The sequence below is a fragment of the Anomaloglossus baeobatrachus genome, chromosome 3 (assembly GCF_048569485.1).
Source record: "Anomaloglossus baeobatrachus isolate aAnoBae1 chromosome 3, aAnoBae1.hap1, whole genome shotgun sequence".
NCBI lineage: Eukaryota > Metazoa > Chordata > Amphibia > Anura > Aromobatidae > Anomaloglossus > Anomaloglossus baeobatrachus.
This window is the reverse complement of record NC_134355.1, coordinates 520,799,739-520,818,559: the sequence shown is the minus strand read 5'-3', so window position 1 is coordinate 520,818,559 and position 18,821 is coordinate 520,799,739. Positions and strand designations below refer to the sequence as shown.

At 49.7% G+C, this 18,821-nt stretch overlaps 1 protein-coding gene across 3 annotated transcripts in view; it reads left to right on the top strand.

Annotated features, from left to right (window-relative positions):
- The window catches only part of MED12L (mediator complex subunit 12L), a 1,012,447-nt gene that overhangs the window by 213,802 nt on the left and 779,824 nt on the right, over positions 1–18,821 (top strand). For all 3 annotated transcript variants that reach the window (XM_075340741.1, XM_075340740.1, XM_075340739.1), the window contains exon 16: positions 2,704–2,868. In XM_075340741.1, coding sequence (XP_075196856.1) covers positions 2,704–2,868 — 165 coding nt within the window. The remainder of the gene's footprint in view (positions 1–2,703; positions 2,869–18,821) is intronic.

The following is an 18,821-nucleotide window of genomic DNA, read 5'->3' as shown; positions in this document are numbered from 1 at the left end:
GGTGACACCATCATTCACCCAGAACCTACAGCTTTGTCCCAAATGAAATGACAAAATCTGAAAAAAATTTACACCTTGTAGTATCTACATTAATACTTTTACAAAACTCTGCATTGCCTGGCAGTTTTGGAGTCTAAGTATAGTATATAACCGGAGGAGATTATAATAGTCAATGTACATTCAGCGTATAATCTGAATATTATCTGTAGGATGTACTTTGTTCTGGGAGATTACAAAAACTATGGCTGTACCCACTTTATGATTGGAGGATAATGTATAAAGTATTTGTATTCTTTCTCTATACCATTTTTTGATGACCCCTGAGGCACCTTCTGTTGGAAGGAGAAACGCGTCGGGTCGATTAGGGGTAGAGGGTTGACCCCCTTCTCACTAATATAGGAAGTGGTAGTATATACAAAACTATATCTCAATGCAGAAACCAACTAACTTAAGGGTAAAGTGTTGCCTTTAGGGATCTTGACTGTAGGACCCTTGACTACTGGACTGTTCAGGGATATACTTCCGTACTATGCCTTACTGACAATTGTTCTTGCTCCTAAATAGGGGAAACACATAGGACTTCAATAATAAGGGGGATATATGTTTTGTATTGTTGTATGGCATTATATGGATATTTATAGACAACGTGGAAGTGTTTTTTAATTGCTTCTGTTAATAAAATGTTTATTTTATAAATTGAGGAGTTTTCAGTCTGTGAACCTGTCTGTAAATTTCCCATGTTCTTTATGTAGTTTAGGTCTCTACACTTTAAAGGGTTCATGCATTATTATATCTATTGTGAGGCAGCAGCTTCCTAAAGCCAGTGAGGCAGTGACCCAGGATCTTGTTCACACCAACAGTCTTTTATTCACACCACACATGTGTTACAGACCTGGAAACCCAAAACGCAGACGGTTCACATGTATGCTGTACTATAAATGTCCTGATCACCTCCTGCACCGCTGTATGAATCTCTGGTGCAGGGGTCAGCTTAAAATGTCCAGATTTCTCACACAGCACCTGCTGCTCCAGCAGCCTGGATCTCAAGTGACACACACCCTGCTGTGCACTGCAGGATTAATTGCAATTCCTGGGTCATAAGCCTGTTGCAAGACCCCGGACTGGAGGGATAGTTCTGTCCCTCTGCCAAACCTACAGAACTCTCCAAAAATAAAAGTCCTTACAGGTTTACGTAAACAAAATACTTGGTCAAATGGTGTTGCACTCACAGCAGTGACTGTGACTACAACTCACTCCAGCGGGTCTCCAAACACATTCTTGGGGAAACATAGCCACCTTCATATTTGACACCTGTCAGTGCCTCACAGTATATAATGAGCTATATGTGCCTGTCTTACCACAGGTGCATATAAACATGAGCTATTGTCTAAATGACCGCTAATCAGCCATCTCTTTCCACTACACCATATACATGAACACTTGACTCAGCTGAGGCTTACTGTGTTTTCATGATGGAGAGGGGAGATAGGCACTGCCTAACTCTTCTAGCCATCATTTTTCTCCTAAGTTTAACTCTATACTACCTGATCCTTTATATACTAGAAAGCACCCATACATATTATATAGACAGCCTTTTCCAAAGAACATTGGTGGGTTTATCAAAATCTAATGTGTATTGGGGCACTAGGACAAAGATTCGATTTACTGCCCTAACTCTATCTCAATACCCTGATCAGGACACATTGGCTTGTTGAAGCTCCCAGACTGGCACTCTGCATCATGGGTACTTTTATTACCTGATCCTTCCCCATTTATGCCCTTTATATAAGATCCCATTTGTAATGGACATACCGTGCTTTGTGAATCACACCTACATGGATTACATATACAATATGTAAGTAGTAAGAGACACAAAAACATGTCACATAATAAGTCACATTGATTAAGGATGGATGTGACTAATAAGACTGATACACATTAGTTTTAACTGGAGTCTCATGTTAAAGGGAACCTGTTAGGTGCTGTATGGCCTCTAACCTAGCAGCAGGGACATGTGTCTGCCATAAATCCCTGCCAAACCATCCTTGTCAAATAATATTGTGTAAAAGCAATGTTTAAAAAAAGGATTCATAAGTTATATTTTCCCTATGCTAATTAGGGCTGTGACTAGTTGCAAGGGCGCTGTTTTGCCCCAACTATCCCTCCCATTTTCCATGTTATGGTGCCCCTGTGGGTGTGATAAAATTATTTCCATGAACCAACATCACAGCCAGTTCATGGAAATCTCGCGCATGCGCATGTCTCATTCCTGCAGCGTCTCTTGGCCTCTGTAGCCAGGTGTATTCTTCCCGGCTTCAGAGGCGCACTGGCATTCTTCGAAAGTGCAGCAGACTTTGACCGACAAGCGTACACCCGTCTACAGAGGTCATGGGAATGAGACGCAAGCATGCGCAAGATTTCCATGAGCTTACGGTGATGTCGGCTCATGGAAATCACGCCCACAAGGGTCACCCTTACAACTAGTCACAACCCTAATTAGCATAGGCAAAACGTAACTTATAAATCCTTTTTTAAAAAATTGCTTTTACACAGTATTATTAGACAGGGATGGTTAGGCAGGGATTTTTGGCTCACACATGTCCCTGCTGCTAGGTTAGAGGGCATATGGCACCTGATAGGATCCTTTAAAGGTTTGTCATGCCTTCTTAGCCAGTTCATAATTTGTCTATATGTGAATTTTAGATATTTTCTCCGGTGTCTGGAGATTGCCATAATTACGACTCTCCATCACTTCATAGAAGAGTTTCTGCTTCCAGTGAAAAATCAGTAAAACGAGAAATCATTTTCCCTTCCACTTACGAGCTTCTACGCCATTTACAGTATGCGACACACTTCCCCATTCCTCTGGTAAGTGTATTGATGTTTTTCAGTGGGAGGACATTTGACAGTAAGAGATATTTGTGATTACAGATCTTCCTACACAGACATTTTATTCTAATGCTTAATGAATATAAACCAAAGCGTTTTGCATGAAATGTCACTCGTCTCCTTTTTCCTTCTCTAAGCTTACTAATCCTCCGACTGCTTTTTAGCACTGCACCCAGTTTCTCTTATATTTGACTCATTTTGAACAGTTTTATGCTTCTGAAACACAAACCTGTAGATGTTACTTCATAATATCCAAACCTCTGGATGACTGCACTTTATAAGCAGAACTACGTGTACCAGGCGTACCATGCTAGTGCATAGGCAAGGACTCCATAACGGAATGTTCATGGACTACAGAGGGTCGGTGGATAGATTTCAGGGAGCTCTTAGAATGATTACAGTATTTATTTGCATTGCTTACTAAGCAGATATTACATCTTTCTTTACTAAAATAAAACTTGGCATTTCCTTTAATTATCATTACGTCAGCGGGTTGCTTGGGCTTTCCGGGAGAGGAACAACATACTTTTTTGTGGTGACGTTTTTCTTTCTGGTGTTTTATGTGGGTTTTCCTTTGCGCAGAAGATCTCTCATTTGATCAAACATCTCTGTTGGTTGCTGCTCAGGTAAAAATAAGTTATTGTTTTTTGCATAGCTGAAGTTCCCTTTTTTGTCAAATAGATGATGGGGCCCAACCCTGCTGTGGGACTCGGAGGTGTAGTAACACCCTTGTGGTTTCAGATATAGCTTAATGCCACTTCTATGTAACACCTTAGGGCAACATATAATGTATATTTTCTTTTCAATTTACATATATTTTAAACTTCATCAAATCCTATTTCAGAACTAAGGGGCACTTTGCACACTGCGACATCGCAGGTGCGATGTCGGTGGGGTCAAATTGAAAATGACGCACTTCCGGCATCGCATGCGACATCGCAGTGTGTAAAGGCAGGATGATACGATTAACGAGCGCAAAAGCGTCGTAATCGTATCATCGGTACAGCGTCGGCGTAATCCATAATTACGCTGACGCAATGGTCCGATGTTGTTCCTCGCTCCTGCGGCAGCACACATCGCTGTGTGTGAAGTCGCAGGAGCGAGGAACGTCTCCTACCGGCCTCACTGCGGCTTCCGTAGGATATGCGGAAGGAAGGAGGTGGGCAGGATGTTTACATCCTGCTCATCTCCGCCCCTCCGCTCTGATTGGCCGCCTGCCGTGTGACGTCGCAGTGACGCCACACGACCCGCCCCCTTAACAAGGAGGCGGGTCGCCGGCCACAGGGACGTCGCACGGCAGGTGAGTGTGTGTGTGAAGCTGGCGTAGCGATAACTTTCGCTACGCCAGCTATCACCACATATCGCTGCTGCGACGGGGGCGGGCACTATCGCACTCGGCATCGCAGCATCGGCCTGCGATGTCGTAGTGTGCAAAGCCCGCCTTAGCCTCACGCATAAAGAACACCAAAAGACAGGATTGTTATAAGTAGGATATTAGAGCTGTCAATCACCACTACACTATCAGTGTGTGAGTCTGACCTCAGAAGTCAAATAGCTCTTGATGTGCTATTTACCTCCGCAAATGCTGAAATAGGTGTATGGTTTTGCAAAAACAACTTTTTTCACCTATCCAAAATCCAGACCCCCCCCCCTACAGATCATAAGAAGATGGATCCTGTGTAAATGGATCAGTTATGGGCATGTATGACCACCTCTACATTCACTGTGTATGGGACTGAAGTAGAAGGATGAGTGCTGAATTTGGTCGCCATTGACAAAGGATAGACATTTACATTTGATCTGTGGGGATGAGGCCATCATATGGGCGCCATAATATTTTCACTATGATTGAGTCCAGCAGTAAATGTTCCTTGCCCTGCAGCCCCACTTCATGGACCATAAGGCAATATACAGTTTCTGTTGAAATAAAAAGGCAATTAGTTACATGTATAGACATGCTGAGTGCAGCAAAGAAGTTCTTGTCAGCTACCCTCTGCTCTATCTATTAGATGGGCATCCCAAATAGACCTGTAAGAGAGTGAACTATTACAATACAGGGCGAGCATTAGGACCCTGCAGAGTCTGCCTGTCTGTCTGAGCGATAAACAGGAAGTAGTTGTGGAGATCCAGGAAATGCGGGGAGGGAGTTTGGTGTCCATGGCAACGGGTTTTGAAAACGTAGTAGGTGAAGCAATATGGGCCTTAAGATAAGTTGGTTGTAAGCCCCGGTTGGTGACCAAGAGACTTGTTGGTGAACAGAGCCAGTGACAGCATCTGAGGAGAGTGAAGGGAAACAGAAATTGCGGAGACAATACCACATCACTGTGTGATAAGCGATCCAGTTGTGCGGACCTGGGTCCAACTGAAAGAGCATCTGAGGAGAAGCTGAGGAGATGTTTCCCTCCCTGACAGAGCAAGTGATTGATGTCCAGTAAGGCCGTGAGTGACTGCGACTAGAGAGACGGCGTCCGTTGTCATCCCCATTGGAAGGATTCTGACAAGCCCTGGAAAAGAGTGATCCCCAGACTGCGTCCTGAGGCTACAGAATTAAAGTGCTGGACAGGTGACTCTGGCATTGGCTGATAGCTGCCAAACTTTGTTTTCTTTTTTGCAATAAGTACTTATTTTTGGCGCCAAAGTTTTATTTTTATTTTTATTTTTATTTTTCTGGACTTGCTGCAGCCCACGCGGAAACACACAAAGTTACATTGGAGTTTAATGGTACCATAGGTTGTGAGATACCCGGGTATCCCTGTGATAAGTGTATAGTCATCATTAATTTAGTGTATTGTATTATTATCTGTGATAAGTTATACTCAGTGCGCCATCTCAGAGGTTCCATCAGACCACCCTCACCTAATTTACATCGTCTTTCCAGTTTGATGAGTTTAACGTGTAGGTAAATTTGTTCCGGGTCCCAAATGTGATTTACATATACTGGGATCTCTGAGATCGGTGCATTGATTTTCGGCTAGCGCTTAGTGTGTGAAATTATTAATGGTAATGTTTTTAAGGGGATTTTGAGCTTATTATATTCTACATTTCACCGTAATTTGATCCCCATTTCAGTAAAATACTGTTGTTCATTTCTGCCTCAGTCTCGGTCTGTGACTCACTGGATCTTAATAGGACCTCTGGTCATTACATTTTGGCGTAGTCGGCAGGATCCAGTGTTTGTCATGGACGGAGGCGGCGAGGGAAGAAATGATCCCACCGCATCAGCAGCCCCGCTGCTGGGTGCGGGTCTTTTGGCAGCCGCGGCGAATGTGGGAGGGCATGTACCGGTAGGAGCTTTACTCCAGCACATGCCGAAATACGACGGGCGTAATATGGCGTTGCAGGATTGGGCAGAGAGGGTCCAGAGTATTCTGCGGATGTGTAATCTGACTCCCGCATTACGAGCAGAACTGGCATTGAACGCACTAGAAGGCGACGCTAGGCGGACGGTGATGGTACGACCTGAGGCTGAGAGAAGTACGTTAGAGAAAATGTTGGTACTGTTAGAGGGGAGTTCTGGAGGCCGGGCCCGTGTGACCCAGCTTCGATCATTTTTCTTTAACCGCCCTCAAAAGGAAAGTGAGTCTCTGATGCAGTACTCTAATACGCTACAGGAAACATTGAATGAAGTGCAGCGACTAGACCCAGGGGCCCTGGGAGCGTTCCGGGAGGTAGACCACTTGCTCCGGGACCAATTCATCACAGGGTTAGCTAACAGGCTACTTCGGGATAAACTGTATGAGGTGGCCCGGGCTACCCCAGAAATATCTTTCTGGCAGATTTACCAGGCCGCGGTGGAAAGGGAGGCAGAGTCCACTCTGGTAGTTCAAGGGGCTGTGGACAGTACACGGCTGGAGGGAGGCGGAATGCAATTGTCAGGAGCGGAAGGACTTGTAGATGTTGTACAAGCTCTGCGTGCTGAGTTGAAGGAGCTAAAGCTGGAAGTGTCTAAAATCAGAGCTGGGTCATCCCCTACTCCCCTGGAGAGGCCACCAGCTACACCCTCTGGGATGGTGATTCCACTGACAGCCGGACCGCCCTCTTTGAATGACTCAAGCCCCCGTCCCCGGGGAGCAGTCACCTGCTGGAGGTGCGGGCGCCGGGGACACATCTCACGATACTGCCGGATGTCCACAGTCCCCGAGACTCCTCCGCCGACGTTAAACTCCCAGCCGCTGCCTTGAGGGGGCAATTCGCAGCGGCCCCCCCCTCACAAAGCCCCCAACGGAATGAGCAAGATTTGTTTGCATGGAGTCCAGTCTTAGAAGCAGAATTTGAAGGACGGAAGATGAATTGCTTGGTTGATACGGGATCTGAATGTACCATTATGCCTCTAGAAGTTTTCGAGAAATACTTCAGTCAACTAGTGGTTCCCGAAGATGGTCGAATGATAAGACTTACTGCCGCTAACAATGGCCAGCTGACGGTGAAAGGGATCGTGTGGATGAGACTGAAAATGTTTGGTCAAGAGCTGGGTCAGAAAGGGGTAGTGCTGGTGGACCACCCCCCTAGAAGAGGGATGGAAGTGACACTGGGAATGAACATTCTGCGAGATCTAAATCATCAGATGTATGCCCGTGAGGGACCCCGTTACTGGACTCGTGCTACAGGTCACCGACCGACACAGAGAATGTTACACCGCCTAGTGCTGAACTGTGATCTGCTGAAAAGTGCAGTCCCTGGGGGCCGGGTGGGCCTTGTCCGAGTGCCATCACGGACCACGATTTCACTGGCGCCCCGACAGGAGGAACTCTTGATGTTGCCAGTGGGGGCGGCGCAGAGGCTGAATGGACTTGAGGTATTACTTGAGCCAGCCCCAGAGAAGTCCTCTTGTGCCAAGGTGCATGTGGCCCGGTCTCTGACGATTGTGAAAAATGGACGGGTGCCAGTCAGATGCATTAACGTGTTGGAGGAGGCTATTACCATTCCTGCTGGGACAATCCTAGCTGAACTGTTCGTGCCAGAGGGGAAGATGCCTGACAAAGCGGTGTTTGAATTGCGGCCAGACCCACAGTCATCCTGGACATATGCGGTCGAAGTAGCAGGGCCTGAATCTCCTACCAAAGAATGGAATGGTCGTGTGATCATGGATCAGATGGGAGTAGATCGGGAGGAACTGACTTCCGTGCAACTAGAACAGTTGGAGAGGGTCGTGTGGGAACATGAAGAGACCTTCTCGCGACATGCAGAAGACTTCGGGTGCTCACCGACGATTGAGCATGAGATTCCCACGGGGGACACCCCTCCCATTAGAGAACGTTATCGTCAGATTCCCCCGACACTTTATCAAGAGGTGAAGGGCATGGTCGCCAGTATGCTCGACAATCAAGTAATACGAGAGAGCCAAAGTCCCTGGGCTGCCCCCGTTGTCCTTGTCCGAAAGAAGGATGGGACCCTCCGATTTTGTGTGGATTATCGGAAATTAAACGCGCACACTGTGCGAGACGCATACCCGTTGCCTCGGATTGAGGAGTCCCTGTCTGCATTAGGACGGGCCAAATACTTTTCAACGTTGGACTTGGCGAGTGGATATTGGCAGGTACCAATGGCTGAGAAAGATCGGGCAAAGACAGCATTTGTTATGCCAATGGGGCTCTATGAATTCAACCGGATGCCGTTCGGACTCAGTAATGCCCCGGGGACCTTCCAACGCCTTATGGAACACTGTTTAGGCGACCTGAATTTTGAATCGGTATTGATATATCTAGATGACATTGTGGTGTTCGGAACGTCATTTGAAGACCATCTTGAGAAGTTGCGCCAAGTGCTCCAACGTCTCAGTCGCCATGGCTTAAAGATGAAACCAAAGAAATGTCAACTGTTCAAGAGTCGCATAGAGTATCTAGGCCATGTGGTGACTCCCGACGGGGTGTTACCCTCAGTCAGTAAGATCTTAGCGGTACAGGGGTGGGCACCTCCTCAGACTCTATGGGAGGTGCGGGCTTTCTTGGGATTGGCAGGGTACTATCGACGATTTGTGCCCAGGTTTTCACAAGTAGTGGGTCCCCTGAATGAACTTTTAAGAGGGACGGCGCTGGGTCCTCGCAACCGCCCTATCCAATGGGGGCCTCAGCAGCAAAAGGCATTTGACGAGGTGAAAGCCGCCCTAACGAGTGCCCCTTTGTTGGCATATGCCAGGTTTGATACCCCTTTCCTGTTGTACACTGACGGTAGTCTTCACGGGTTGGGGGCGGTACTGGCCCAAATTCAGGATGGCCGGGAGCGGGTCATTGCCTATGGCAGCAGGTCTTTAAGGGACACTGAGCGCAATCCGGCTAATTATAGTTCGTTTCACCTAGAGCTGTTAGCCCTGGTGTGGGCAATGACGGAGCGCTTTGCTGAGTATCTAACGGGAGCTGAGGTGTTGGTCATGACCGATAATAACCCTCTTGCTCACTTAGAGAATGCGAAACTGGGAGCGTTGGAGCAGCGATGGGTCGCTCGCCTTGCTAAGTTTAATTATCAGATTAAGTTTCGCTCGGGGCGAGAAAACGGTAATGCGGACGCATTGTCGAGGGTACCCCTTGGATTTAGGGGAGAAAGCATTGATGACCAGCTCGAGGACACAGAGACCCCTGACTTGGGGCAGGTACCTATCTTCCGCAGTGTGGTACATTCAAGTGGGGTGGCATCAGGGATGCCGTGTGTCGTGGGAAAAACGCCATCAGATTGGACAAAAGATCAGAACGAGTGTCCAGACATCTCGCGAGTGCATATGTGGCGCCCCTGACCTGGTCAGGCACCACTGAGTACTGCACCCATGCTGGGGACAGTACAATACAGGTAATCCAGATGGCTGACAGGGGTGTGGAACACAGGCGCATAGTGACCAGGTCTCACACATGTACCTTTGAGAGGACCCCTGGGGATCCCAGGAGGGGGCAAGCCTATACCTCCACTGGAATAGTGGCAGGGGGTTAAAAGCCTCCATCTCCTCTCAAGGGGTGTGGTGGAGAGTCTGGTTGCTAGGTGGCGTAGGCAAGAACAGGAGAGGAGGAGCAGTGAGTCAGTTAGAGCAGAACTCCAGAGGGCTCAGTGAGGAGCAGACCTGTGGGGCTGATGCTGTCTATCAGCGCCCGCGCAGTGACTACAGACGGGGGAGAACGGTCAACTAGGAGTGCTGCCTGAAAGCCAGCTTCAGCTAGAGAGTGCACGGAGTGGGAAGTAAGGAGACTTCTAGAGAGCACCAGGCCCAACCGGGCGGCAGATCCCGAAGCGAGGATAGATTCACCTTTCCCTGCTAAACCTGCCGGTGTGGGGCTCTTACAGCCCACACCACAACAACCAAAAGCCGCAGCCACGTAACCGCAAGTAGGGCCCATAGGTCACAGGAGGCAAGAGGCTGGAGTGGCCTGGCCCGGGGAACAAGCACACGGCAAAACAAGAAGGGGAGAGAGGCTTGGAGCATCTTCCCTGGGTGACCCCCATAGGGACTCAAAGTCGGGGTCACCCCAAACCACCAAGGGCTAAGGAAGGCGAGTTTGCAGTCACCCTCATACAGTCAGCCGGAAGGATACCTGGTTCCCACCTGGTTCGTCCCAGTTACGCCCGGGTTACTCACCCTGCCACCTGAAGTGAGTAAAAACCCTGAAAGACACTCTGCCTGTGTGTGGTCATTCTGCGACTTGTGGTACTACAGTTTTACAAAGGGCCCTGGGGCTTGCCTCACTCTCAGGAGGCTACTACACCCGACTGCACCCACCATCAGCCCCAGGCGTCCTCTAACCTGCAGTGGCGGTCCCCTCTGACCGCAAATACTGAGAGTGGCGTCGCGATCAAAAACCGAAGATTTCCTACCTGTGACCAGATCCAGATTAACCGTGGAGTCCCTGAAGGTAATGCACCGACACTGCATCAACGACACCTGCGGGGCTTCACATCTGGCGTCACGAACAGGATAAGGACTAGACCTGTTCAGACAGGTGACCATGTGCCTGGGCGGTCCGCTTGAAAAATTGGAAGCGCCGCCATATTGCCACCATGAAAAGCGCGCTGAAAAACAACAGCAGCCCGCGCTGGAAGAAGTTACCGCCCACGAAGGGGTGTGGCTACCCAGAGATCCCCTGCAGAGTTCTGACCTTGCCAGCTATGAGAGTGGAAGCGTCGAGAAACGGCGGAGCAGAGAAGAAGCCAGAAGCCTGCTGCTGGGAAGGGAGCTGCTGCAAGAGGCAGAGCAGAAACTGAACAGCTTACTACTGGAGGCAGCGACGAGTCCACTGCTGGGAGACCGTGCAGAAGACGGCGCAGAAGAAATGGCGTCTGACCGCAGGAACCCAGAACCAGGCTCCGCTGCCTGGTGGTACCGAGAGCTGGCCCAGTTTTGCAACCGGCTGGAGACCCGGGTCGTGGAGCAGATTCGGGAGGAACGGATGGAACTGCAGGAGATGACCGCGGCGGTTCGGGCCTATGAAGGGAGAGCTGCGCGCCGAGTGTCAGGCAGGACGGCGACGACGCAGACCCCAGTGCTACCAACAATGGGTGAGTCGAATGATGCCCCGGCCAGCGCAAGTGCCCCGACCCCTGCTGCCACGTCCGAGGTCCCTGAAGAGGCGTCCGGTGCGGCGACGCTGAAGCAGGCCGCTGCCATGCCAGGCGCGGCCCGCACAGACCAGGCCGCCGCCATGATAGGCGCGGCCCGCCAAGACCAGGCCGCCGCAGCGATGCCCTGCCCGGCCCGCAAAGAACCGGCTGCTACCGCGACCCTCATCCGCGCCGCAGGCGTAACGCTGACCCAGGCCGCCGCCCTGCTAGGCCCGGCCCGCCAAGACCCCACCGCAGCAGCGACGCTCGTCCGCGCCGCAAGTGAGGTGCTGAACCAGGCCGCAGCCACGCCAGGTGCGGCCCGCCAAGCCCAGACCGCTGCAGCGACGCCCAGCTCAGCCTGCACAGAGCCCTCTGCAACAGTGACGCAGACTCAGGCCGCCGCCATGATAGGCGCGGCCCGCCAAGACCAGGCCGCCGCAGCGATGCCCTGCCCGGCCCGCACAGACCAGGCCGCCGCCATGCCAGGCGCGGCCCGCCAAGACAAGACAGACTTACCATTTTCCCCGGCCTGCAAGGCCAGAGCTGACACTGCTCCCCAGTCCACAGAGGTCCCTGACCGGAAGCCCATGATAGGAGAGGGGTCCGACTACTGGCGGCTGAGGGCTGAGATGGAGGCCAAGTTTCCGAAGTGGTTCGTGGATCAGTATGTGCGCCCCCCGCGCACCCCTGAGGAGATTCAGGCAACCCCTGCAGCCACCACGCCAACGAGTCTACCACCGGGGTCAGCTGAAGAAGGTCCATCCCCAGCACTGCCACCAAAGGAGTGCCAGGAAGAACTAAGGGGGAGAGGAGGCCAGGAAGCAGAAGGACTGACTCCGACTCCAGTGCCACCAGCAGTAGATATATACTCGGACCCGGAGATGCTGCCCTATTCCCGCTGGGACGAGGAGGACCTGACCCCCTCTGCAGAAGAAGAGCTGCCTAAGAGCTTCACCTGGGAGCCCACAGGCATGGATCCAGCCCGCAAGACACGGCGCAGAAGAACACAGTTTGCTCCAGCACCACAGTCTCCTGAACAGAGAGCAGTCACCGCCAGAGACCTAAAGGAGAAGCGTTTGTTGAGAGAGTCCAAAGCCCAGGCCAGAGGACCCCTGTGTTATGGCGTAGTGGAAGATTTCAACTTGAAAAGTGGTTATGGCTTCATTGTAGCACCAGGAATAAAAGAAGGGATATTTGTAAACCGCAGAGATGTGAACGCTCATCTGCCAAGAGGACACCCTTGCAGAAATCTAAAGATGGGAGACTCAGTTCAGTTCACCCTGCATCAAGGCGAAAGAGGATTGTATGCTCTGGACGTAGCGCTATGTCCCAGCAAACCTTACAGCCATCCCATGCTACAGGAAAGACAAGAAAGACAAGAAAGAAAAGACAGAGATAAAGAACCAGATGTAGAAACAGACGAAGACCAAGAAAGGAAAGATAAAGAACCAACAGATGAAACAACCACGGACGACGAAGGAGAGCAAGGAAGTCACAGGTGCCGGTGCCCTACATGCCCACGCCCTGTTGAAAAAGAGGAGTAAAGAAGAGAGAAGTAAAGAAAAGAAAGAAGTTACCAGTTAAAGTTTGAAAAGTTTTGTTTGCAACGTTCTCAAGTTCAAGTAATGTGCCCACAAAAACTATTGTGAGAAATAAACTTTAAGGCTATGAACTTGCTATAGCCACAAACTCTCGCAGTGTAAATAGTTACACCAGTGGCACCACCACCAGGGCCAGCCTGTTTAGGGGCTTGGCTCGTCTGCAACCAGGGGGGCCCGTCCGTAGAAAAGGGCCTTGGCTCACCTGCGACCAGAGAGCACGCCTGTTTATGGGGCCTTGGCTCACCACCACAAAGAGGGTACCTGGTCAGCACCACCTGTGGAGGCCGCCTCTACATCCTGCCAGAAGAGGCTGAAGGCGCGGATCCACCAGGCCAGGTATACCCTGAAACCACCAGCCCATGAAAGCCGCCTCTACATCCTGCCAGAAGTGGCTGAAGCCGCGGCCAACGGAAAAGGGTTTTGGGTGGGTTAACGGACTTGTGGGTGGAGGGTGGTGATGTCTGATACCTGGTGCTTTTAAATGTTTTACATGTTTTAATGTTTTATGCATTTTAAAATGTTGTCTTGCAGCCCGAGGACGTGCTGGTGATAACTAAGGGGGAATGTGGCGCCCCTGACCTGGTCAGGCACCACTGAGTACTGCACCCATGCTGGGGACAGTACAATACAGGTAATCCAGATGGCTGACAGGGGTGTGGAACACAGGCGCATAGTGACCAGGTCTCACACATGTACCTTTGAGAGGACCCCTGGGGATCCCAGGAGGGGGCAAGCCTATACCTCCACTGGAATAGTGGCAGGGGGTTAAAAGCCTCCATCTCCTCTCAAGGGGTGTGGTGGAGAGTCTGGTTGCTAGGTGGCGTAGGCAAGAACAGGAGAGGAGGAGCAGTGAGTCAGTTAGAGCAGAACTCCAGAGGGCTCAGTGAGGAGCAGACCTGTGGGGCTGATGCTGTCTATCAGCGCCCGCGCAGTGACTACAGACGGGGGAGAACGGTCAACTAGGAGTGCTGCCTGAAAGCCAGCTTCAGCTAGAGAGTGCACGGAGTGGGAAGTAAGGAGACTTCTAGAGAGCACCAGGCCCAACCGGGCGGCAGATCCCGAAGCGAGGATAGATTCACCTTTCCCTGCTAAACCTGCCGGTGTGGGGCTCTTACAGCCCACACCACAACAACCAAAAGCCGCAGCCACGTAACCGCAAGTAGGGCCCATAGGTCACAGGAGGCAAGAGGCTGGAGTGGCCTGGCCCGGGGAACAAGCACACGGCAAAACAAGAAGGGGAGAGAGGCTTGGAGCATCTTCCCTGGGTGACCCCCATAGGGACTCAAAGTCGGGGTCACCCCAAACCACCAAGGGCTAAGGAAGGCGAGTTTGCAGTCACCCTCATACAGTCAGCCGGAAGGATACCTGGTTCCCACCTGGTTCGTCCCAGTTACGCCCGGGTTACTCACCCTGCCACCTGAAGTGAGTAAAAACCCTGAAAGACACTCTGCCTGTGTGTGGTCATTCTGCGACTTGTGGTACTACAGTTTTACAAAGGGCCCTGGGGCTTGCCTCACTCTCAGGAGGCTACTACACCCGACTGCACCCACCATCAGCCCCAGGCGTCCTCTAACCTGCAGTGGCGGTCCCCTCTGACCGCAAATACTGAGAGTGGCGTCACGATCAAAAACCGAAGATTTCCTACCTGTGACCAGATCCAGATTAACCGTGGAGTCCCTGAAGGTAATGCACCGACACTGCATCAACGACACCTGCGGGGCTTCACACATACCTGGGTACAAAATGGAATTTGGCCGAGTGCAGAGGACAAGGCCCAACTATCCGCAGAAGGAATTAAACTATTGCGACAGTGGGATAAGTTGTGTGTGGAACAGGATCTTTTGTATCGTAAGGTGTATCTGCCATCTGAGCTGCAACACCGGTACCAACTGGTAATCCCTGTAGGGATGGGTCCGATGGTTGCCCGCGAGGCACATGAGAAAGGAGCCCACTTTGGTAGTGAAAAGACACTCCAGTGGTTACAGCGAATCCTCTATTGCCCTGACTTGGGAGGGATGGTAGCGGAGGCATGTCGGCAATGTCGGGTCTGTGGGCTCAGTAAGAGTCCTGAGCAGCGGGCCCCTACTCAAACCATTAAAACGTCTGCCCCCTTGGAATTGCTCATGATTGATTATGTCCTGATAGGATACTCGACGTCTGGGTGCTCCTATTGCTTGGTAATGACAGACCACTTCACTAAATATGCTGTGGCAGTGCCGACAAGAGATCAGACAGCGGAGTCGGCGGCTAAGGCTGTGTGTCGTCATTTTCTCCAAGTGTTTGGGTGTCCGCAAAGGATACACTCAGACCAGGGGGCATGTTTCTAGGGGACACTAATGGAAGAGCTGCGCCGGCTGTATGGCATAGCACATTCAAGAACGACACCTTACCATCCCCAAGGAAATGGGGCCTGTGAGCGTTTCAATCGTACCTTGATACAGATGATGAGAACATTAGAGGAAGGGCAGCAGGGCCACTGGCCTGAGTATCTCCCTGAACTAATGTGGGCCTACAACAATCGATTGCACAGCACTACGGGCTATTCGCCACACATGTTGATGTTTGGGAGACCCGGGAGGGATATTGAAGATTTGAACATGCCAGATCCCTCCTCTGATTCCCCTCGGACTGCATCTGAATGGGTTCGGGAACACCAGCGGCAACTGAGTGTGGTGCATCAGGTGGTGGGTAATAGACTCAATCAGGTGTCTCATAGGGACACGAGGCCTGTGCAGACGGAACCTTTCTCCCCAGGGGATAGTGTGTTGGTGAGGGTCAAACGACCGACAGGGAAACTGGCCGATCGATGGGAGGCGACCCCATATTTGATAAAGAGACGAGTGAACCCTGAGATTCCAGTTTGAGGTCGAGCCCGTGGGGGCAGGGGGGCTCACTCGTAATCTTCACCGTAACATGCTACAACGGTGCTGGTTTGAGGACGTGGCTCCCGTTTCTACGGAACCAGAGGCTGTGTCCCAAGGGTCAGGTACTCCTGATGTTTTTGAGTTTGATGATGAGCCCTCCTCTGCGCCTGTTTATCTGCCCCCTGTCAATGATCTGCACCTGTGTGGAAAGAGTGTTGAGCCGGTGGTATGTCCTTCCGAGGGTGAGGGCTTGAGTCAGCCACCTGACATGAATAATGGGTCATGGGGTGTCGCACTTCAAGAGGGGGCAGCGTCACGTCTTTCCTCTGATGACACTTCTGAAGGGACTCCTGCCCCTTCGGGGACAGAATCCGTTGGGAAGGACCTTCGGAGAACCACTCGACCTACGGCAGGAATACCCCCTCAGCGCTACGCACAGGATGATTTTGAGTGGGGAGGTATGTCGAGGACGCCAACCTCTAGTGGGGTGGCATGTAAGAGAGTGAACTATTACAATACAGGGCGAGCATTAGGACCCTGCAGAGTCTGCCTGTCTGTCTGAGCGATAAACAGGAAGTAGTTGTGGAGATCCAGGAAATGCGGGGAGGGAGTTTGGTGTCCATGGCAACGGGTTTTGAAAACGTAGTAGGTGAAGCAATATGGGCCTTAAGATAAGTTGGTTGTAAGCCCCGGTTGGTGACCAAGAGACTTGTTGGTGAACAGAGCCAGTGACAGCATCTGAGGAGAGTGAAGGGAAACAGAAATTGCGGAGACAATACCACATCACTGTGTCATAAGCGATCCAGTTGTGCGGACCTGGGTCCAACTGAAAGAGCATCTGAGGAGAAGCTGAGGAGATGTTTCCCTCCCTGACAGAGCAAGTGATTGATGTCCAGTAAGGCCGTGAGTGACTGCGACTAGAGAGACGGCGTCCGGTGTCATCCCCATTGGAAGGATTCTGACAAGCCCTGGAAAAGAGTGATCCCCAGACTGCGTCCTGAGGCTACAGAATTAAAGTGCTTGACAGGTGACTCTGGCATTGGCTGATAGCTGCCAAACTTTGTTTTCTTTTTCTTTTTTGCAATAAGTACTTATTTTTGGCGCCAAAGTTTTATTTTTATTTTTATTTTTCTGGACTTGCAGCAGCCCACGCGGAAACACACAAAGTTACATTGGAGTTTAATGGTACCATAGGTTGTGAGATACCCGGGTATCCCTGAGATAAGTGTATAGTCATCATTAATTTAGTGTATTGTATTATTATCTGTGATAAGTTATACTCAGTGCGCCATCTCAGAGGTTCCATCAGGCCACCCTCACCTAATTTACATCGTTTTTCCAGTTTGATAAGTTTAACGTGTAGGTAAATTTGTTCCGGGTCCCAAATGTGATTTACATATACTGGGATCTCTGAGATCGGTGCATTGATTTTCGGCTAGCGCTTAGTGTGTGAAATTATTAATGGTAGTGTTTTTAAGGGGATTTTGAGCTTATTATATTCTACATTTCACCGTAATTTGATCCCCATTTCAGTAAAATACTGTTGTTCATTTCTGCCTCAGTCTCGGTCTGTGACTCACTGGATCTTAATAGGACCTCTGGTCATTACAGACCACCACCTTAAAGGGGTTATCATTCTTTTAGGAAAATTGTTACCTATGGTTTTAAGTCATGCAAAATAACAAAATCAGATAATGGTGATGAGCGAGAACCACCATGCTCTGTTGCTTGTAATGAGTAGTTGATGCTCAAATGAGCGCAACTTGAGTATAATGGAAGTCAATGTGGAACTCATGTGTTTCTCCGGAAAATATCCCAGAAAAATGCTTGAATCCCGCATTGACTTCCATTATACTCAGATACCCGAGTCGTACCCCTCTTATTACCAACTGCTCATTACGAGTATTGAGCACCCGAACATGGTAGTGCTTGCTCATCACTAGTAATTACACTTCTTGGATTTAATGCTGGTTTTCTGCTATAGCCGCAGGGATGATGTTATGTGTACAGCTTCCTTCATCCGTTGCAATCACTGAGTTCAGCGTCTTCTCGGTTGCTGTAGATGGCACAAGATGCTGAGCTCAGTGATTGTCTACAGCGGTGATGAGAGCTGTTGACAAATGACTACAGCTGGTGCCAAAACACTGAGAATGGAGTAGTGTCAGTGAGCTGACATTAGACCCGGGGAGGGTGAGTACTGTCTCATTTTGTCATGTTAACCCCTTTGGGTTGCCAAACGCCCTGAAATTCTAGGACAGTCTTTAAAAATAAAATATTTTTTTGTCTTGTCCGTAAAAAAACTTAAATAGTGTAACTGTCGTTTTAATATTTATTACATAAATCAATAGTACACATGAAAACAAGCAACTGTGTAATATATCTTATTAGGGAATTTTGCTTCTTTTTCTGCAGAATTGATTAGACATTATCAAAATTTTCAATTCTGAGATAAAATTTCTATTCAGTGAAGAATTTCCCATTACTGAGATAGGAGATGGCAGCTGTTACTGATGAGATTCTAGGATGACAGAAGGAGGGAGGAGCTAGAGGCAGAGGGAGGAGCTAGAGGCAGAGGGAGGAGCTAGAGGCAGAGCTAAGCCCCCTCCTCCCTCTTTTATCTACATAGATTCTCGTCAGTAACAGCTGCCATCTCCTATCTCAGTAATGGGAAAGTCTTCACTGAATATGGATTTTACCTGATAATGACTGATCAATTCTGGTAGAGAAAGAAGCAGATTTGTTTGATAAGATACATTACAAAGTTGCTTATTTTGATGTGTTCTATTGATGTATAGAATAAAAATTAAAATGTTGGGTACGCTTTAAGGCGTCCATGATAATTTTGAAGCTCTTGAAACTTATACTGCTTACTTTGACTGTAATTATACTCATTTACAGGTTACAATGAATATAGATAATGTCTCCATATGAGAATAATTGGCTTTAA